This window comes from Acipenser ruthenus, chromosome 14 (assembly GCF_902713425.1).
Source record: "Acipenser ruthenus chromosome 14, fAciRut3.2 maternal haplotype, whole genome shotgun sequence".
In the NCBI taxonomy this organism is placed as follows: Eukaryota; Metazoa; Chordata; class Actinopteri; order Acipenseriformes; family Acipenseridae; genus Acipenser; species Acipenser ruthenus.
This window is the reverse complement of record NC_081202.1, coordinates 33,314,158-33,337,144: the sequence shown is the minus strand read 5'-3', so window position 1 is coordinate 33,337,144 and position 22,987 is coordinate 33,314,158. Positions and strand designations below refer to the sequence as shown.

The 22,987-nt window shown below is 41.0% G+C and overlaps 1 protein-coding gene across 1 annotated transcript; it reads left to right on the top strand.

The window, feature by feature from the left end:
• Window positions 1-320: 320 nt before the first annotated feature.
• On the top strand, window positions 321-15,629 carry LOC117419627 (uncharacterized). Its single transcript, XM_058986406.1, has 18 exons — window positions 321-427; window positions 1,885-1,947; window positions 2,457-2,531; window positions 3,253-3,300; window positions 4,414-4,476; window positions 5,151-5,222; window positions 6,338-6,412; window positions 7,132-7,179; window positions 8,004-8,042; window positions 8,426-8,440; window positions 9,105-9,131; window positions 9,602-9,619; window positions 11,684-11,716; window positions 12,087-12,101; window positions 13,895-13,918; window positions 14,398-14,412; window positions 14,516-14,539; window positions 15,217-15,629. The coding sequence occupies exons 1-18, from the start codon at window positions 367-369 to the stop codon at window positions 15,279-15,281; spliced, it is 780 nt and encodes a 259-aa protein (XP_058842389.1). The 5' UTR covers window positions 321-366; the 3' UTR covers window positions 15,282-15,629.
• Window positions 15,630-22,987: the final 7,358 nt, after the last annotated feature.

Here is a 22,987-nt window from a genome sequence, read left to right as displayed (position 1 = left end):
CATTGATAATGAGATACAATGACTATGAAGTAGATACTGCACTGTAACTTTTTTCGTTGGAAAGTTAAACCCCCACACATTTGAATATTGTTCATAAAAAAACATTTCCTTAGAACCGAATATTACAATAGCTAGTGTCAAATGATCACTTTACACACGGTCCCATTGTGTTGAAGAGAGGTTCCTTTTAGAAAGAAGCAAATCAACTCACCTGGGTGGTTATCGGCCGGTGTGGTTTTGCAAAGCAGTTCTTGGAACTGGGAGATAGGGATCAGCGCCCCTGCCTACCAGCTGTAGAGAACTATAAAGCCTTCCTGGGGACCTGGACTGAGCACAAGCACCAACAGCAAGACTGAGAAGAACACCATGAAGACCTTCCTACTCCTAACCTCCCTCCTGGCAGTGGTGCTGGTGAGCCAGGCTGCAGGTAAGTCACTGTTGATAGCTTGAGAAACGTCAAAGAGGAAGTAGTTGCAGATTTTATTTTCAAAGGTTTTTTTTTTTAACTTTGCTTTTTAAGATGTTTGCAATACTTCCGGTTCTTATTACTGTTACTGTTGATTTAATATTTGGAGACGGCTGTGTTACGGTGCTTGGAAAAGGAGTTCAGAAGCTGTTATTCAGTTGTATTTGGCTGCCGTAGACATATGTACAGTAGGCTAGATCACCCAAAAGTGCCTTTATATTAGTAAGCACCAGCACCATCTGCTGTACAGCAGTGTATTGCAAGCAAACCTAACGGAAACTTGTTTCCAAAGTGGCTGATCACTAGATGGCGCTGGTTCTTCTACAGAAAAAATATTTTGTTCTAGGGAAATCTGGTCAACAAGGTGTCACATAATACAGTCACATAAGCACAACTAATACAAACAAGTTAATCAAATTACAAGAGGCAATTTAGTAGCAAAGACCAAAAGCAAAAGCATGTCTTGGCTATGTATCAGTGTTCCAAACACGAAGACCTAGCAGTCAGACCAGCAAATCTATATAAAGCACAGTGATGAACATCTATCTACAGCAGCCAATCATAACTGAAGAGCAGGTGAAAGCAGATAAAACAGAGAAAAAATAACACAAAGCATTTTGAGTAATTGCAATAAGAACCACTCAGAATGACTTCAAACATCATGAAAAGGACACAGTAATGATACAAAGTCTTCAAATACTTCTAATGCATCTGCGTTTTTGGAAGTTCAGTTAATAAATCATTTTTCTAATGTTACAAACAACTTAATAGAGCTGTAGAAAGCTTGAATTATATGACATAGTTGATTGGGTATCATTTTGTAAAACAGGCGTTATTCGACTTTAAAAAGAAAAGGTGTTATTCGAGATTCAAAGCTTTGCCTCCAGCTTGGCATTGAAAGTATGCGCTGCTGTCATCTGGATCTGGCCTCAGGGGGGCAGCAGAAACGCGAAGAAGGTGAGTGAGGATTAAAAGATGTTCAGCTCAGTGAGGCTGGTCCTTTACCAAAACACATCTATTGGATGTCTTAATGATTCCAGTCTCTTATAGAAAAAGCATAACAAAGTATAGAGAATGCATAACAAAGCATATAAAAAAACATGCAAACCATTGTAAACTATGGGACATGCATAGTATAACCATGGGAAAACTGCAAAATGACTGGTAAACTTTTATAACTTAAAAATACGCAAAATATACTTAACCATTAAAGGTCAACAGATTTTTGGCATAAAGGCTTAATAAAAATAAGAAATGTTTTCTTGTTTCTCTAATTAGTATTACAAATGTAGCATGTTTTGTTTTGGAGTTGTTCGCTTTGGTTTTCACTTCAGAGCCAGTTTCTCTTGCCACGAATTTAGCACTTTGCAGGGTGTTTGCATAGATTTCTATTTTCTACTGATTTAATATTTTTGCAGAAGGAGATGACAATCAGCATGCGTCTTTGGATCTGAGCGACACCAATGAGAAGAGAGAGATGGGTGAGTGTGGCTCTTTAATGCTTTACCATTTGGATTACATTTGCTAAAAATGTAAATCCTCAAAACTGTCCCCTAGGCAATGGCGTGGCTCCATTTACTCAGATTCCAAGACACGTCAAGTGTTTGAATGCAGTCTTCCAAGTGGATAAAATCCAAGGCAGAGTCAAGGTTTTTCTACTAGCAAAATAAATATTAGATATTGAATACAAAATAAATTGGCCTACAGTACACAATGCACTTACTATACCTATATTTGGACAATGTATGAATTGGCATCTCAGCCCAGTAAATTGAATAGTAAGGCAAGGGCTGGATGCAAACTGCAAAAAAGAGGAACGTCTTGCCATTCAGCCAAAGAGCAAGCTCGGTGGAGGAGAGGCAAGTATGGGTCTTACGCTGATCAGTATTATTAACTGATTACCCGCTAGGAGGAGATTCATTACACCTGCATATTTTTTGTAATCGTTTAACACTTAAACATTGAAAAGTTTAAAATCTACACGTTTTAGATGAGAGTGATTTCCTGGAGGAAGAGGGTGAACTGGACGGACTGGTGGACGATCTAGAACAGAAGCGTGAAATGGGTGAGTGTCCAAGCCAAGCCCACAGCCAAGCCCACCACCATGCACAAGCATGCTGTGAGATTGCATATCCTAAAGGCTCATTAAAAAAAAAAAAAGCAAATCCGGATTTGGCATCCTAAGTTGTTAACGGGAAGTTGGCTTGGCTGGAGTTATGATTGAATGCAAGCTGCAGTTTTAATTTATAGATTTAAAAAGCCAATAGAATTAGTAGAAATTTGATTGAAAACCTTTGTTTTTATATACAAAATATCTACAGCTGTTTTTAAGTGAAGTTGATAAAAGGCAGCTCTTTATATTTTCCTGGGGGTCATTTATGTTGCCAGTATGGTAATGGTACATTTAGAATTTAAAATTGCGCTTTTGACAGATTTTTAAGTGCAGTTGCTATGAAGGCTTGACTCAGAACGGTGGGAGGTAGGGAGGGCATCCATGCATATGTGGCCATTTTTAAATCGAGATTAAAAACCTGTATGCTTGACAAGGCATTTCAGTATATTATCTGCACAATCCTTTGAGGTGTTTCATAGAAAGCGCTTTATAAATCCATATTGCATGTTGTATTGTAGTTGATATTAGTAGGCAGTGTTGGGAACATGACTTACAGTATAATCAGCTCATGAGTCAAACTCTTTGAAGTGGCCCAGGCTGGCACAGCAGGCGCTCAGTGGAGTTGTAAACTGCACCTCTCACTTTAGCTGTGTGTTCTGTTGTGATTTAACAGGCTTTGCGGATGACGCTGATGAAAGCCAGGGGGAGAAGAGAGAGTTGGGTGAGTAGCTGGACGCAAGCAGAGACCCGACTGCTATTCAAGCCCTTTGCATCGGGGCGAAAATGAAGCTTCTGACTTTGTACTCGGTTTAGGATTCGAAATGGGAGGGGTAGAGCGGATGAGTTGAAAGTGTGTTACAATGAAAGTGGGTGGGACCAAAAATGAATTGGGGTAAGAAACCGAGAAAATCACCCTGGCTGATTGCACATTTTTACACGACTTCCTTTGTGTTGCCCCACCCATTTCACATGTGACCACACCCACCTTCGACTGCCCCATCCAATTTCTGTTTGGGCCCCACCCATTTCCAAATCGGAATCATGCCAGCCTAAACTGTTAAATAATATCTTTGAGCAAAGTGCAATTTTAATTAAAGCATCCAGAAATGTATTAAAATCTTAGTAGCTAATGAATGAACTACAAAAACCCTGTAGGTGTTCAAAGAAACATATGTGATGGCAAACATGTGTTTCATGAGCCTAAAGATTTTGGAGAACAAGTTTTGCTGTAGATTATCCTGAAGGAATGTTATGTGTGTTATGTGGTGCGGTGTTGTGTGCTGTAGCAGATTCATAGTTTAGGGGTGTAGAAATGGGCGGATCAAGTTGTATAATTTGGGGGTAGTTTTAAAAGAACACCTTACTTACAAACTACAACAGAACCCGTGCAGTACAATAATGCCAGGGTCTCCTCACGCTCTCTCTCTCACTCTGTGCTTGATAGTGGGGAGCGAGAAGAAAGGCCTACAAGGAAAGCACTGGCATAACGTATAGAAGCATAGACCCACACTAAAAATAAAAATAATTAAAAAATGTCTGTTATATTTGTATTACTATAACATACGTTGAAGCTATTCACTATATGTAACATTTACAAAAATGCCCCCCCTTACATCTTCTCGTTTCTGCTGCCCCGTTGAGGCCAGATCCAAAAGTTATTTTCCAATACTGTCATCCAGAGTTTTCTTATCTCTAATTAGTATTACAAATGTAGCATGAGTGCCTGTTTTGTTTTGGAGTTGATTGCTTTGGTTTTCACTTCAGAGCCAGTTTCTCTTGCCACGAATGTTAGCACTTTGCAGGGGGTTTTATAATAGATTTAATATTTTTGCAGAAGGAGACGACAATCAGCATGCATCTCTGGATGTGAGCGACACCAATGAGAAGAGAGAGATGGGTGAGTGTGGCTCTTATTTTAATGCTTTACCATTTGGATTACATTTGCTAATAATGTAAATCCTGAAAACTGTCCCCTAGGCAATGGCGTGGCTCCATTTACTCAGATTCCAAGACACGTCAAGTGTTTGAATGCAGTCTTCCAAGTGGATAAAATCCAAGACAGTCAAGGTTTTTCTACTAGCAAGGGAAAAGGTTGTCTCCACGTGCAGTCTGTGTCATCTAGTTATAGTTATGATCTGTCTTTCGACTGCCCTGGAGGTCCCGGATTGTAATAAAAAAGTATGCTGCTTCTGCTCTGAGTTTGACTTCAACAAGATGAGGCTGTGCTGTGCATCAACGGGAGTCTTTGTGCTGTTTGTTTATTGAAAATGTACCATGTGATGTTATTTTCGGATAACAGGATTTACAATCCCAAAGAATGTTTATATTAATATTGAGAATGAATGATCTTCAAGAAATTAAAAAAAAATAATAATAATGAGCAGGAAAACTGTATTTTTGCAAAGACAAAAACCCACTGGCTTCATTCATAAAAAATTAGGGGATGACTATAGGGTGCATCGAGTATAAGAAACAGTAACAGCCTTCTGAGTGGATTGAAAGCAGGTACATTTGAGAGAGGATTTACATTGATTTGTTTTATTACTGTTTCTATTCCTTTCATTCTTACAGAAGCTAAAGACATTAAGGATGAATCAGTGGATTGGACCAACGAGAACTACCAAGCCCAGAAGAGAGAGATTGGTGAGTGGCTGTGTAGTGAACTGGCATCTCAGCCCATTGAAATGAATGGAAAGGCAAGGGCTAGAAACAAACCGATAACCTTGCTGTTCAAAGACGAATGTCTTAACATTCAACTAAAGAGCAAGTCGTTTACTGGGCTGCATTGTTAGAAAAATATCCTTCTGGGCTATATTTGGTTATGTGTGTAGAGTTCAACTTTAATTTTAAAACACATTATTACTCAGGCTGTATTTTCGCACACACATGGGAAATCGGAGGAATCAGGCACTAATTCATCACTATCTTCACAAATAAAGTAAATTGGAATTATCCTTTCATTTATTATTTGCTGTCCCACATCTTTGTATTATCTATCTGTTTATCTGTCCAAGGTAACAGAACTAAATGCATCCCATGTTAGGGGTGTTAGATTTTTTTTCACTTCCTCTTTAACGTTCACTTAAACTTTAGCATCAGTTCTCCAAGTGACTCCCCTGGTAAAAGCACAGTCGAGTTGTGTGCTGGGTGAGTCATACAGCACAGGTTCATGTCCTGGCTGTGCAAAGTAGCCGGTCTTCGCTGGGGATTATGAAGGGAGCATCACATTGGCTATGGCGCTTCCATGGTTTAGGGAGGCAACCCTGCTGGCCAGGTGCCCAGTGAGCTCCAAAGCAGACACCTGCAGGGCTGGCCTTTGTCCTCCAGAGGCCGGTTATTCGTTGAAACCTTCAGTTCTCCTGAGCTGTGTGGGGAATTGCTGTGGTGAGGGGAGAAATTATTGGACATTTCAAATTGGGGAGAAAATCGGGGAGAAAATAACTGGCAAGCTAAATTAAAATAATTTAAAAAATGATAATAATTTATCATTGAACACATTTAAACATTTAAACATTGCCATATTGGGAATGATTGTAACCAATCAGAAAAGCTGTGTGAAGAATTCCATCACTTACTGCATCGTGTATTTGTGTATGTTTACAGCATTTCACTGTATATGAAAAGATTTTGAAGAAATATTGAATACGAAATAAATTGGCCTACAGTACACAGTGCACTTAACTCATCACCCGCTAGGAGGAGATTCATTACACCTGTAGTTTAAACTCTACATGTACTCAACGGTTCCTTTTCCACAGATGAGAGTGATTTCCTGGGGGAATCGGGTGAACTGGACGGACTGGTGGACGATCTAGAACAGAAGCGTGAAATGGGTGAGTGTCCAAGCCAAGCCCACAGCCAAGCCCACCACCAGGCACAAGCATGCTGTGACATTGCGTATCCTAAAGGCTCATTAAAAAAATAAAATAAAATAAAATCTGGATTTGACATCCAAATTGTTAACGGGAAGTTGGCTTGGCCGGAGTTACTTTGAATGCAAGCTGCGGTTTAGTTTATAGATAAAAAAAAGCCAAATAAGTAGAAATTTGATTGAAAATCTGTTTTTTTATATGCTAAATATCTACAGCTGTTTTTAAGTGAAGTTGATAAAAGGTTGCTCTTTATATTTTCCTGGGGGTCATTTATGTTACCAGTATGGTAATGGTACATTTAGAATTTAAAATTGCACTTTTGACAGTTTTTTAAGTGCAGTTGTTATGAAGGCTTGGCTCAGAACGGTGGGAAGTAGGGAGGGCATCCATGCATATGTGGCCATTTTTAAATCGAGATTAAAAACCTGTATGCTTGACAAGGCATTTCAGTATATTATCTGCACAATCCTTTGAGGTGTTTCATAGAAAGTGCTTTATAAATCCATATTGCATGTTGTATTGTAGTTGATATTAGTAGGCAGTGTTGGGAACATGACTTACAGTATAATCAGCTCATGAGTCAAACTCTTTGAAGTGGCCCAGGCTGGCACAGCAGCCGCTCAGTGGAGTTGTAAACTGCACCTCTCACTTTAGCTGTGTGTTCTGTTGTGATTTAACAGGCTTTGCGGATGACGCTGATGAAAGCCAGGGGGAGAAGAGAGAGTTGGGTGAGTAGCTGGATGCAAGCAGAGACCCGACTGCTATTCAAGCCCTTTGCATCGGGGCGAAAATGAAGCTTCTGACTTTGTACTCGGTTTAGGATTCGAAATTATTATTATTATTTATTTCTTAGCAGACGCCCTTATCCAGGGCGACTTACAATCTTAAGCAAATACATTTCAAGTGTTACAATACAAGTAATACAATAAGAGCAAGAAATACAATAACTTTTGTTCAAGCAATGGGTGGGGTAGAGCGGATGAGTTGAAAGTGTGTTACAATGAAAGTGGGTGTGACCAAAAATGAATTGGGGTAAGAAACCGAGAAAATCACCCTGGCTGATTGCACATTTTTACACGACTTCCTTTGTGTTGCCCCACCCATTTCACATGTGACCACACCCACCTTCGACTGCCCTATCCAATTTCTGTTTGGGCCCCACCCATTTCCAAATCGGAATCATGCCAGCCTATAACTGTTAATAATATCTTTGCGCAAAGTGCAATTTTAATTAAAGCATCCAGAAATGTATTAAAATCTTAGTAGCTAATGAAAGAACTACAAAAACCCTGTAGGTGTTCAAAGAAACATATGTGATGGCAAACATGTATTTCATGATATCTGGAAATGCATCCTTTTGGAGAACAAGCTTTCCTGTAGATTATCCTGAAGGAATGTTATGTGTGTTATGTGGTGCGGTGTTGTGTGCTGTAGCAGATTCATAGTTTAGGGGTGTAGAAATGGGCAGATGAAGTTGTATAATTTGCAGGTAATTTTAAGAGGTCCTCTCTCTCTCTCTCTCTCTCTCTCTCTCTCGCTCTGCATTTGTTAGCAGGGAGTGAGAATAAAGGCCTACAAGGAAAGCGCTGGCGTAAGTATAGAAGCATAGACCCACACTAAAAAAATGATAAATGTCTGTTACATTTGTATTAATATAACATATACTGAAGCTACTCACTATATATAACATTTACAGAAATGACCCCCTCCCCCACCCTTTTATTGTGCTGAGAATCGTGTAGTTCTTCACTTTTCTGTGCTATAGATAAACTACTGCATCCTGGTAACTTTTCTGTAGGTCACATGGTCTGACACCTACAAAATGATTAGGTACCAGGAAGCCTCAGCATACTCCAAATTGTTAAATAAAAAAACCCAAAATATCTTCAACAGAAGAAAAAGGGGAGCAGTGATAAAATTGTAATGTGTAAGAAATAGCATTTACTGAATTGTTTCTCTCTTTCCCCTTTCAAGTTGGATGCAGACATGGTAAGAATTGTTTTATGCTCTATTGTATGATTTTCATATACTGTATGAAATTATTGTTTTCGGTTACTTTCCAAAATTCACAATATGTATTGACTCGACAGTATTTGTACACTTGAGTTGTACAGTACCGAAGAATTAAATTGTGTTAATGTAAAAAAAATGCCTAAACACAGAGAAACCCCAGAAGAATATGGCCGTGATCAAAGGATTTTGTTGTGGAAGACAGCAAAGGAAAGAAGGAAAGAGGGAGATTGTCCAACTACACTGATAATTATTATTATTATTATTATTATTATTATTATTATTATTATTATTATTCGTATCTGGGCCGTTTTATCATTTTTTATCGGTGTTTTATCTGTGTTGCTGTCAATTGAACCACAATTCTACTAATTACTTAGATATAAAATGTGGACATATTCAGGTGGGCATATTACTAAAGATCAAGTAAAATAGGGACACCTTGCCAACTGAATAAATTATCGAGAAAAGTTGTCTAATAATAAATCTAGGGAACCTGCTGTCTGTAGAGCGACATCTAATGGACATTTAATGAAGGTCGTAGTTGCTAGCTTTATAATGTTAACATGTACCATATAAAAAATGTTTTTGTATTGGTTTTAATCAAACTACGGTATTTATTTTTGTATTTGATATATTCCAGATTCCAGAACCCTCACCTGCTACCATAGTAAGTAGAACACATCCAGGTCGTAATTATTCTTATTATTTTACTTTATTTTTATTTGTCTTGTTTATTTTAATAGACGCTACTCTCCAACAAATATTGTGGCTGTATTGGGATGTATCACCTACCATGTTTTGTGTGTGTTGTAAGTTATGGGTTTATTGAATGGTAGCAGTTTATGGAATGTTTGATTACTCAGTATTGAGTTCTGGGCACGTCCTTCTATGCCTGGAAGTTTAATAGAATAGCTCTTATAAAACACACTTACTTTGACTTTAACCAGTGCCACAGCATTATAACTGTGATGACAGACACTCACGTGCGACTCTACTTCCCATGCAGCAGGTTAGGACCTCACCTGACACCACATAGCATAGAGGCTTACCAAAAGCAAGGAAAAATATATATAATAGTTTATAAAAAAAAAAAAAAAAGTTGCTGTTTCTAAATTATCTGCAATTATTTTTCCCCAGGTCATTCTTGCCATCATTGTAAGTATATAATTGTATTTAAAAATATACACTGCTGTGCAAAAGTCTTAGACATTTTGCATTTTTCTACTCTGATGCATAAGGAAATGAAAACTTTGTGTGCAATGCAAATACAACTTTATGAAAAGGAAAATCTTATTCAAATAACCAAATTTATACACAATATACCTTGATATAAACTAATAGCGAGTATGTCCACCCTTTTCCTTCAAAACCATTGAAATTCTTCTGGGGACTTTTAAAATTTTGTTATAAACTGTTGTGTGGTGGTGTTCCACGCTTCTTCCAAGACCTTCCAGAGATCATCTAAGTTGCTGGGATTCCTTTTTACTTTTTTTTGTCCAAATAGTCCCATACAGTTTCAATGATATTGAGATCTGGACTTTGAGGGGGCCATTCCATGCGTTGAAGGACTCTAGCTACCTCTTTCTTTTGCATGTTGTTATTATTCCAGCTGTTTTGGATCATTATCTTGGCTTCATGCAAGGCTCTTTGTCGTCTCACATACTGTCTTCGATTAGATCAAAATAACTGAAACTTTGACTCGTCTGTCCAAAGCACCCTTGGCCATTGTTCCATAGTCCAATTTCTGTGTTCTTCTGCATATTTTAGCCTTTTAGTCTTGTTCCCCTTTCTTAACAGAAGTATTCTTACTGCAACACATCCATTAAGTCCTGTTTTTTTAAGAGTGACCTTCGTACTGTTGATGGATGGACAACGACATCAGAGCTGTCTGCCAGTTCTGTTGTCAATTCAACGCTTGTCTTCTTTCAATTCCTTAAGGATATTATCTTCAAGTATTGCTCATCCTTGTTAGACAGCTTTGTGGGTCTTCCAGTCCTGGGTTTGTCAATTACAGATAATGTTTCTCTGTACTTGTTGATCATGCTTCGGATACCACACCTTGAAAATCGAGTGAAGCAAGCTATTTCACTCAATGTTTTTCCTTCTTTATGCAGAAACACTTCAAACAATTCTATGATGATCTTCTTCTGACATTTTAGCCATTTTGTTTTAAGCTAACAGTTAACCCTGATAGATCTGTATTCTGTAGTACAAAAACTGGGCTTTTAGCTTCATGGATGTGAAGAGAGGAACACCTGACAATGAGTCATCAATTAGATTTGATTGGTAAATGTGATGGATTAGCTACTATTATTATTATTAATTTCTTAGCAGACGCCCTTACCCAGGGCGACTTACAGTCATAAACAAAAAATACATTTCAAGAATCACAAGTATTAATACAATTAAGAGCAAGATAAAATACAATGACTTCAGTTCTAGTAAGTACAAGTATATGACAAAATACAATTCAATATATCGGAGCAGATAATGTCAGTGATAGTTACATCAGGATATGATTAAATGCAAAATACTACAGATTGAATTTGTGGCAGATTACAGTACAGTACAGGTTCGGATCTTTTCCAACAGCCTTTCGGCGCAGGCCTCCCCTCGCTGGACTCCTACAGCTAGACTCCTGGCTCTTTTGTTGTGAGGCTCTTCGGTTGGCTGGCGCTTCGTGCTGCCACACAAATAGCCTAACTGACTAATATAGCAACTAGGTGGATAAAAGCTGTGTATAAACCAATCAAATTGCAAATCAACCTCTATTCAACTTAACCACACTCACCTGGTACTAATCAAACACTAGATCACCTAATTGAAACGCCAACTTTATAATGTTACTTAAATATAGCTAATGTAAATTACTTGAAGCAAGATCACTTACCTATCTGCCCCTGGTTACCTGTAAACTGACCACTAGTATTTTCACTCAGCTTAAGTAGCCTCCACCCTCACTTTGCAAGGTAACTGGTAACAGCTGCTAACTGTGCTAAAGACAGTAGTTAAGCAATACAATACTCTACTTTAACCTCTAAGCTACACAACCACCCAGTTCCTCTTCTCTAATCTCTAACCCACCGTGCTTTTCAGTTCCTCAGCCCTAACCACTAAGCTACACAACCCCTCAGTTGTAAACACAATACCCCACTTCCCAGCCACACTGCCTTTCATAAACATGAATGATTACACTGACTAATGTTTTCTCTTCCCTAGATCGTTACCGCCACTGCACCCGCCACCCTAGTCGTAAGTATAAGTACAATTTTGAACCCCACATATTTAGACGCAGTGACCCCGTTAAAATTAAGTATATGAATATCCTAGCATTAAATACCACTAAACCTCATAAAATGAAGACGTGGTTACCTGAAATCAATTATGGCCTACATGAAGTCAAGTTGGTTTCATGCAAAATGATTTATCATGGTTATAAACTAGCAAGTGATCAATAAAGTTAATTTGTACACAGTGAATGGGTATTGCTGCTAATATATAGCAAGACCGAGTACCAAACTGGCCCGCAGTTTCACACCTGTGTATACTATCCTCCAAGTGTAGCTTGTATGATGATAAGATGTCACTAAACTCACCCTTCTCCCCTCCCTATCTTTTTCAGCTCGTTGCTCAAAACGTGAGTATTGCACACTTGTCATTTGTTATGAAACTTGCTGATGACATTCTTTAGCACAAGTTCTTATAATCTGGGGGTTTCTGGAAGTGCAACACTTATATGTTTACAGACATTTAGACAACCATTTGTCTAACTGTGCTGAAACTTGCTAGACATTCTTTAGAACAAGTTATTGAGTGTGCCCAAATATTTGATTAAATGGAGGGTATCTGTGGATGTCTGAATGTCATGCTGTGGATCAAGGACATGGTGATCTAGTTTTTCATGTGACTGCCCTTATAAAAGTTTATCATAGCAAAAGCATAGCAAAGTGTTATGCATTGTAAAGCCCAGTGAAGTATGGTAAAGCATATTAATAAGCATGATAAACCAGGATAAAATAATAGGATAACCATGGGAAAAGCATGGGGGACAACTGCAAAAATGCTGTGGTAAACTCTCACAACTGAGGGTGGTGCTCAATGCATGTCATAAAAAATGTAAGAAATGTTACAGAGTATTTAAAGGGGCAGTGATAAAGGCTTTAAAGATTATTCTTGCCTCTTATTACATACATTCTCGTGGGCAGGGCTGGATTAACCCATAGGCTAATAAGGATATAGCCTTAGGCCCTCGTATTTTGTAGGCCTTCCATTCCATATTGAAGTAACAGCTGAGTGACAGTGGCGCGGCCATCAGATTTTTTTTGTCTCTTTAGTTATTGCTTTGTACAAATTGACAACATTAGCGACACAAATTGTAGCACCCTCGTGGTCAGTTAGCAAACTACTCCCTTAGTCTTTAGCCTTGACTAGTTGAACACTGTCTGCGGCAGCGACCCATTTTTCAAGCTGTTTCAATCTTGAGTCTGTTGGCGTTTTTATTTCCTTTATTTTAGCGATCACATTTGCTTGCTTCGTTGTATATAGTGCTATTTATTTATAGTTTATTGTATAGACATTTTACATTCTAAAGATTTTATTTAACCGGATTTGTAATCATAATTTTGGAACCTTGTGGCCAGATGAATCGATTCTTCGGAAAGCAAGGTACATTTCCATGTTTTTATGTTTATTTTAAGATTTTCGAATCTTTATGTTAAAAGTTAACAATTACAATAATAAACCATTTAATAGTTTTTATTTTTATGATCTAAAAAAATAAAATCAACATGATTTTCTAACAAACTAAATCCCCGGAAAATGCTGAACAAAAGTTGTAGATCTTGTAAAGTTTAATATTTTACGATATTTATAATTTACAAAAATGTCCTCCGATCCACCATGACTCAAGAGCATCTCAGTGCTTTGTCCCTCTTGAGCATTGAGAATGAAATCATCAGGTCTTTGAATTACGATGACATCATTCATGACTTTGCCACAGCTAAAGCTAGGGAAAAAAAAGTTGTTTGTTTGAAGAAATGAGTGTAGTGAGTGATTTATGTTTGATGAATTTACCTTGAGTCAAATAAATTTGTTAATTTTACATAGGTAAATAAATAAATATGTTTGACTTCATCATTTTTTTTGCAATATGTAGTACATACTTAGGCCCTTCCCTCCAATTAGCCTTAATCCGGCCCTGCTCGCCGATCTTTTATTTTTTCTGACGATTTTGTTTCCAGCCTTTATTTTCACCCTGTTGAAGCTTCCTTTAACCTGCCATCAATACTTCCTGTGTAGCAGGTATTAGGATCCCACATGTTTTCTACCAACTTTGCTGCACATTAGTTGGGCCCCTAACACAAATGACCCAGGCACGGTACTGAAGCATACAGATGTACAATTTAAATTGTTTATACTGTTTTTCCCCAGATGTGCATTTGCGCTGTTTAATAGGTAAGTGGCTTTTTCATTTCTTTGTTTGGTGAGATGTGATATTGTGTATACAGTAGTGCCAGCTTTAATCAAGACTTTATTATATAAAATAATCTGATAAATACCAGTTACCCAGAGTGTTATAAATTGCACTGGTGAAGTATTGTGCACGGAAGCTAACATAACGGAGGGGGGGGGGGGGGGGGGGGGGGGGGGTTGGGCATGAAACGGCTTAACCACACATCGAAAGAGCTGGCCTTGTCTGCATTGTGGTTCTAGAGCTTTAAACCTCATCTCATCACCAACAGGGCATGGCAGGGCATCACACAACACAGCCTGTTCCACTTGTGCAATACTACTGTAAAATGCTTCTAACAGTTTGGTGCTAGAGAGGAATTTCAAAGGGCACGAGGTGGCACAGTGGGTAATTCTCTTAAGGTTTAGGGTTTCAATTAAACTGCTTCAGAATAACCAGCTAACTTTGTTTTCTCTTCTCTTAGTTAAAAGGCACTGCGGTAAGTTACATTTAAAAAAAAAAAAGTTTATATATATATTCCATTTATTCTGTTTAAAATGTTTTTACTAACATATTCTCTTTCTTTTATGTTAACAATTAAGTGAGGCTCAGGAGATGCCATTATCGTAAGTATTCCACTTTAAACAAACCAAAAAAAAAAGTGTTTTGCTGACCCGGGTTAAATTACATTATATCAGTTTTAGGAAGTTTCTTGATTGGGAAAGTTTGTAATTCGATTAAGAAACCCCACTTTGTCATAGTGTACATATCTGTCTGACACAAATTGCCTTATGGACCTGGTTATATATTCAAACACCAAGCTGCTCTATGCCATGCACATTCATTCATCATATAGGTCTGAAATGTGTAATTTCGAACGAAACACACATTCTAACAAACATTTTCATTTTACAATATTATATCTAGTACTGCACAAGATTAAAGATATTTCTATTTACAAGCCATGCTTTTAGACTGCCTTGCACTTCCTGGGTCATTTCACCTGGAGAGTGACATTGTTTCCACCTCTTCACTAGCTTCTTTCCTGTCATTAACCAATTGGCTGCTTCCTCTGTTGACTGACTAGCTTTCAGCCAGTAACATGCTTTGATCCACGGCACATTTGAGATCTATGTAGCTAATGGAAGTGCAAAAGATTTATGGATTTACAATTACTTTAACGCGGACCAAATGGGACCAGTAATAACGTTTCTCTGGTTTATAAGACAGAAATGGGGATTTTAAAGCCTACGATATCACTCCTTTAAAATAAATGCCAATTACCAACTTCTTATTCTTGCAGACCACTATTACAACCACAAATCCTGCCTCAGTTGCACTGTCCATCGATGGTGGAAGAATATGTAAGAAGGCCCTGAGATCACTAGGCAGTGACCCCCTCAATGCTTTACACGCATCAATGCAACCTCCTGCAGTGACAACATTTTAAATGCTCAGTTAATGTACAGAGTAACTCCTATCTACAGTACTTAATTTATTACAGAACAATCAAACGCATTACAATAATTCAGGACTATGCAATTGTAAACAGTACAAACACGTTATACCCATCACTCACTCTTAGGAGTTTTGTTTTAAATCTTGTAAAAACAAATCTTTCTTTCTTTGTGTTAAAGTGCTGCCTGTTGCAGGATGCCAATGTTTTCCAAAGCTTCTGCTCAAAATGCAAAAATAAAGACTTATGCAAGCATCAGATATTTTGTTTATCGTGTCTGTTTATTAACTTCCCCAATAAATTACTTCCAAATACTGACCAACTGCATTCTTTGATCATGGTTAAGCCCAGGTAAGCACTGTGAAGCCCACAGAAGTATGATTAAGCATATTCAAAAAATATGCAAACCATGGTAGACTATGATAAATACATTGTACAACCATGGGAGAACTGCAAAAATACCATGTTAAACTTTTATAAGGGATTAATCGCCCATAATATTTACAAATTCAAATTAAATCTAAAGAAACTTCCAGAAAACGAAAGGACTAGATTCTCGAAACTCTTTACTCTAATCGCCATGAGTGCATTTTCTTCAGAAACTAGAAACTCACCCAACAGTTTTATCAAACCACCATTAAATAGCTGAAACATTTCATTTAGGGGCTTGTAGTGGTCTGAAGTGGCTTCATATTGTGCTATTGACAATTCTGGTCAATGTATCAGACATCATAGGACATTCCTGTAAAGGATAATAACACAATTAAAATGCATACGTGGTGGGGGCTCCCGAGTGGCGCATCCAGTAAAGGCGCTCCACGTGGAGTGCAGGATGCGCTCTATAGTCTGGACGTCGTGAGTTCGAGTCCAGACTATTCCACAGCCGATCGTGGACGGGAGCCTCCAGGGGGCGGCGCACCATTGGCCGAGCGTCGCCCGGGGGGACGGAGGGTTAGGTCGGCCAGGGTGTCCTCGGCTCACCGCGCACCAGCAACCCCTGTAGTCTGGCCGGGCGCCTGCGGGCTTGCCTGTAAACTGCCCGAGAGCTGCGTTGTCCTCCGACGCGGTAGTTCCTGGGTGGCTGCATGGTGAGTCCGCAGTGTGAAAAAAATCGGTCGGCTGACGGCACACGCTTCGGTCCTCCCGAGTTGAGCTGAGCTTAAAAAATAATTGGCCATTTCAAATTGGGGAGAAAATAATAAAAAATAATTGGCAACAACTAAATTTATAAAAAAAGAAAAAAAAAAGGCATACGTGGTACACATACGCCTAGAGTTTCTTGGCGCACCTACACAAAAGCGGTGATAGAGCACCGTGGGCCATCGGACTTGTGCCATCATAACTTATTTATCCAACCCTTGCATCTAAATATAAACAGGTCTTATTTCATTACATTGTTTTACTGTTTCCTTACCTTTTCATGATGTTTGCAATCTTTCTCAGTGGTTCTTATTGGGAGTTTTCAAATACTGATTTCTTGATGATTCTGTGTTAAGGTGTTTCAATAAGGAATTCATGAACTTCTCTTTAGTTCTGGTTGCCTGCCGTCTTGCCTGCAAAACAAAAGGAAACTTCTTTCTAAATGGAAGATCACTAGATTCGATAAGGACGGTTTGGCTGATCTAGCCTAGGTTATATTTAACAGGCAACTAGAACTGAAAAGCACCAAATTGAATACTTTTGGGATATGCCTGCTTGTCAGGTATTCGCTGAGCATTTTATATCAAAGCTACCGATAGGCCCCTCTGCGGAGTGATGTCCTCAGTCCCGCCTCACCGAGGTAATAAATAGTCACTGCGCGGAGATCTCAGCCTCTTTTGCGTTGAACCAGTGAATGCAAGTGATGCGACTTCACAAGGTTGCGGCATCTTCTCTTTCAGGGAACCCGGGTTACATCCGTAACCTATCGTTCCCTTTCAGTTCGAAGATGACCGCCAATGATACTTTTGGGAAAGTATACCAGAGCCGTCGTGAGGGAGAATGAGAGGACAGCATCTGAGGGACATCTTGCTACCGCCATCTAGTGTTGGTGGTGTGAGCGTGCAACCTCAAGGACCCTAGTGCCTATTATCTCGTGCATGTCCGTTCTTAAGTGTTACTAAATATATGAATTAAATACCAATACGGTGTTTCAGCTGCAGAATCATAAAAATGAATAAGTTATAAGCACTTGCTTCTTCCACTGCCAGACCCGCAGTTTATGCGGCATATTGAAATCAATACAATATAGCTGACAATTTACTCTGGGCTTTGTAATAAAATCAAAGTCATTGTGAAATAACGTTTTATAATCCTGTTGAGTTGAAAAGTGTTTTTTTCTGCATAGATTGTACTTAGAAAGTTGTAACAGAACTCTGAACAGACAGAGCCTTTGAACTCTGTTTCACTCAAAGCGCATTCACGTTGCATAAGTTATGTTAAATTTTTGTTTTATGCTAATACTAGTTATTTATGTTTTATAATTGTATGTGTGCATACAGCTTTCTACACCTGTTTACACAGAAGTTTATTGCGCAAAGTTTATTTTATTACAGTTTTTCATGTTTATGTATGTGTGCTCTTTTTGAAAAAAATAAGAAAAAAGTTTAATTTTCAATGTAAATATGGTGTTTCTGCTCGAAAATGTTATGCATGATGTTCATAAATAAAAAATATTAAGTTGTATCAAATAGTTTGTTTTTGATTTTCATATAGGAGCCATTCTAAAATCGTGCGGCGGTTGTATGTAGTCGGAAATCTCTGCGGTTCTAGTGTTAAAGGCATAGAGGGATCTACGACATTAAGTCGGTAGAACCTGGTAAACTTATTGGGGGTAATCCAGCTAGCCGCAGTACATATATCGGTCAACAAGGAATCTCTAAATAGGGCCCATGACATAGCCACACCTCTGGTAGAGTGTGCTGCCACCATCCCAGGTGGGAGTAGGCCGGCATTAGTATACGCAGTCAAAACCGTGTCCACAATCCAATGGGACAGTCGCTGCTTGGAGAGGGCTTGACCTCAGGTCTGTTCACCATGACAAACGAAGAGCTGGTCAGACTGATGCAGCACTCTTGTTATATTCATATAGCATCTCAATGCCCAAACTGGGCAGAGGGAATTTAATCTCCTATCCGACTCCTCTGTGAAGGGAGGGGGATGGAAAGCCTCTAGTTCCACTGATTGATTCAAGTGAAACGCTGTAATCACCTTAGGGAGGAAAGCAGGGTTCATGCGCAACGATAATCTGTTTCCATCGTCCCAAATGCACATACAGGAACTGTGCACGGACAGTGCCTGTAGCTCACTGACTCGCTTAGCAAAGGTGATAGCTAACAGAAAGGCTGTCTTCATAGAGAGATGTGAGAGCCTACAGCACCACGTCTCAACTCCATTCGGGGAGGATGTCCTTTATAGGAGGACGTAACCACCAAGCTCCCTTTAGAAAATGGGTCGCCAGTATATGAGCGCCCGGGAATACTGAGTTGATGGGAACTTGGCAAGCAGATATGGCTGCTAGGTACACTTTCAACATAGAGGGGGATTTACCCACCTCTAGCAGATCTTGCAGAAACTGTAAAATAACGTCTATAAGGCAATACATGAAATCATGATCTCTGGCCATGCACCAGTTTTGAAAATATTTCCATTTATAGACGTACAACACTCTTGTAGAAGAAGCCCTAGCGTTCTGCAGTGTACTCACTACTGCATCTGAGAGCCCTAGGGCGAACAGACGGTCCCGTTCAGGGACCAGACCCACAGTTGGAGTCTGCCCGGTTCTGGGCAGCGGGATCTCCCAGGGCTGGCCCTGCAGGTTCTCCTGGGCCATCTGGTCGCTTCCTCTCTCCAGACCTTCTCGAGGAAGGCAGGGAGCAGCGGTATAGGTGGGAAAACGTATGAAGGCGCTTTGAGCCATTTGTGCACTAAGGTGGGCCTCTGCAGCTGCAGAGGGAGAACCACAGGAGGCAATGGGTCGTCTCTGCCGTGGCAAAGAGGTCAACCTGTGCTTCCCCAAAGCGTTCCCAAATGCGCTGTACCACCTGAGGGTGCAGTCGTCATTCTGACAGGTGAGGACCCTCCCTGGAGAGGAGGTCCGCCGCCCAGTTCACCACTCCCAGGAGATGTACAGACCAGAGGGACAGGAGGTGCCTCTGTGCCCAGATCAGCAGTCGAAAGGCTATGCGGTGTAACCCCGGGGACCGAAGCCATCCCTGGTGGTTCACATACGCAACCACTGACATGTTGTCCGTGCGGACAAGGACATGTTTATTGTAGAGCACAGGGGAAAAATGTTGCAGAGTGAGGTGGATTGCTCTTAGCTGTAGCACATTTATGTGCAGGGACAACAGCCCAACCAGGATCCGCTGACTCCTCTGCCTGCCCAGACCACCCCCCAACCGGAGTTGGATGCGTCTGTCGTCACCACTTGACGGTTGTAAATGACTCCCATCCTTATGCCTACGCTCAAATGAGGGGCTTGCCTCCACCAGCTTCGTGCTCTCCAGCACAGACGAGACACTGTCAGCCGATGGTATCTGTCGTGTTTGGGGTATGGCTGAAAGGCATTGAGCCACGCTTGAAGTGGGCGCATGTGAAGTAACCCCAGTTAAATGGCTGAGGACACTGCGGCCATCAGACCCAGTAGTTTCTGGCACAACAATAATTGCACTGTGAACCCTGGTTGAAACAGGGCCAGGCAGTTGCGAATAGCAGCTATCCTGTCATCCGACAGGCAGGCTCGCATTGCAAGGCAATCCAGTATTCTGCACCGTGCCTCAGGTAGCACCGTGGTGCTGTAGGGACCGGGATAGTCTGGGCTACCGTGGTAACTGCCGGACGCCAACGCCTCATCCTTCCCCGTGCTGAGGCTACCTGCCGGGACGCCTCTTGCTCTCTGTGAGAGCATTGCAAGATCTCCTTCAACTGCTGGTCTAAATGCATGGCCAGGGGAGATAGGCGCATCTAGTAATCAGGACTTGTCCGCATCCGGGACCCTCGCTTGGGACAGCCAGAGATGTCTGTGCACCACCACTAAGCCCACCAGGATTCTGCCCAGGGCTTGCCCCTGGAAACCTGAAATCTGCAGCAAGGTGCCCAAAACTGTCGTAGCTCTGAAGCTAGCGGCTCGCGAAGGGTAATTTACATCGATTGCTGGGGCGCCGTGGAATAAGAAATACTCTGCGTAGGACTCGGAGGGTGGGGGGTGGGGGGAAGGCCTGGGATTCCAAGACCGACAATGGCTCTCCTAGGCTGGCTGTAGGGTTCTCGTTTGAGAAAAGCGCGTGCAGCGTGCTCTCCTTGGACCCAGTACAAAAAGAGCAGGACGACCGGCCAAGGCAGCAGAGGCGTGTTCGATGCCCAGGCACCTCACACACAGGATGTGTTTGTCCTGTGGAGGCAATTTCCTCCTGCAGGATGTGCACGGGTGGAAAGTTGACACTGCAGTCAGGGTGCTTAGCTCTGGAGCGTCGACAGGGCCGAAGCACCGAGGCACCGAAAAACCTAGAGGGGATAGGGTGTGCTGGGTGAAGCGCCGCAGGCGTTGATTTGCAGAGTCCTCGAGCACCGAGGGTGTCGAAACACCGAGGTAGCGAGGCTCTGGGGCAGCCGATGCGTGTAGCTCTTAAGGCACTGAGGATGCCGAAGCACCGATGTACTGAGGCTATGGAGCACCGAGGCACGAAGCCACCGATGACGGTAAGCGCTTCAACACCGAAGGCGTTGACGCTTTAGTAAACCGAAGGCGCCGAAGCACCAAGGCTCTCAGGCATTGAGGAGCCGAGGGTACCGCGTGCGTCGAGGCCTAGAACGGAGGTGCCGAAGCACCGAGCACCAAGTACCGAGGGCAAGCACCAAGGTACTGGGCTGCGTGTCTGTGTCTGGGCTGCTTGCAGTCACACAACCAGGAAAAGCAAGTAGCTTGCAACGGTGTGGAGCGTAGCCTGCACACAGCTGCAATGCAGTCACACAACCAGTGAAGCGTGAAGCTTGCAGTGGAGTGGAGCACCCAAGATGGCGTCAGGACTGTGTGGAGCCCTCAACCGGTGCAGTCACGGACCTGGAAAAGGTAAAGAGACAGACAGAAGAAAAAGAAAACACACCTGTTCCTTTTTTTTTTTTTTACACACGAACACACCGCTTTATGGGTGAGTGGTGATGCGCGTGGTCTGCTCAACACTAAGGCCGAGGCCTAATGTAGGAAGCGCGCGGTTTATTTATTTATTTTAAAACTGCAATGCAGTAGAAGTGTTGTCTTTTTTTTTTTTTTTTACTGTAACAGTAAAATCAATAGTAATCGGTGGCCTGTAGGGGCGCTAGGCCACACACACCGAGTGGGCGTACTGAGGTCGGCCATTGCCCTTGAGTCAACAGCTGCTGCAGAGCAGGGCTGGACTCGCTGGAGGGTCGTGTTCTCCCTTATCTCTTTTTTTTTCACCGCTATAAATCGCAGTTGCGTATGCGTTAGCTCAGCCTTCAGTTGCCGAGTTTTTGATTCCGGGGAAGTGGCAAGCCTACTTCCAGCAATTAATTAAGAAGGAGCTCTAAAGAGTCAATCACAACTGGAAAAGGTTAGAGTAATACTCACCTACCTTATCTACCTGTCTGTGAAAGGCAAAAGAGACTGACACCGCCACGCAGTGACTATTTATAACCTTGATGAGGCGGGACGGATGACGTCACTCCGCGGAGGGGCCTAAAGGCAGCTTTGATATAAAATGCTCAGCGAATACCTGACAAGCAGGCATATCCCAACAGTATCATTGGTGGTCATCTTCGAATTGAAAGGGAACTTACTTACACATCTTGCTCAATAAATATATTGATACCATTTAAAAGATAATCGCTCCCTCTTTGAAGAAAAACGAAAATATTAATAAAAAATCTGTATCAGCAGCATAGCAGTACCCGTTAGTTTTGCCCCATTTACCCCCGTAGACGCTTTGCTCACTAAATATCGAGGTATCCCTGGATAGGTTATCACCCCCTCTTTGCAAAAACACTTAAGGGGTAGATGTACTAAGATGGGCCAGTCGCAGCGCAAACATACCGCAATTTGCATTTTTGTTACGACAATTCACACGTTTTGTCGTGTGTACTAAGAAATCTGTTAATGAAGAGAGCCGCAATATACTAATTTTAATATTATTTGCGTCATCTTAGTGAGATCTCTAGCGAGAGTTGTGTGACATTTTTTCAAATAAAATACCGGCAGTTGAGTCGTGGTCGTGGGGTACGGCTTGCTCAAGATATTTAGTGTTTTTTTCAAAGTGGAGACGATAACCTATCATAAGACACCAAAATATTTAGTGAGCAAGGCGTCTATGGGAGTAAATGGGGCATCAAAAGACATGTCCCCATGCGTTCTATATTGGTTATGTGCTACACTTTGGGGTGCTTCTCGTTGGGTACAGCTTGCTCATTAGAATATTTACTGTTTTTGCAGAGGGGGTGACAAGCAATCTAGGGGTACTTGGATATTAGCAAAGCGTCTAAGGGGGTAAATAGGGCAAAACAAGCGGGTAATATATGGGGTACCGCTATGCTGCTGATAGAGATTTTTTATTTTTGTTTTTCTTGAAAGAGGGAGCAGTTATCTTTTAAATGGTAGCAATATATTAATTGAGCAAGATGAGTA

What these genes read in the sequence shown, in the direction of transcription:
- LOC117419627 (XM_058986406.1), top strand. Translation starts at nt 367, where the DNA reads ATGAAGACCTTCCTACTCCTAACCTCCCTCCTGGCAGTGGTGCTGGTG. An exon ending in CAATGAGAAGAGAGAGATGG is followed by an intron (nt 1,948 to 2,456) that starts GTGAGTGTGGCT and finishes TACACGTTTTAG; the next exon opens with ATGAGAGTGATTTCCTGGAG. An exon ending in AGAACAGAAGCGTGAAATGG is followed by an intron (nt 2,532 to 3,252) that starts GTGAGTGTCCAA and finishes GTGATTTAACAG; the next exon opens with GCTTTGCGGATGACGCTGAT.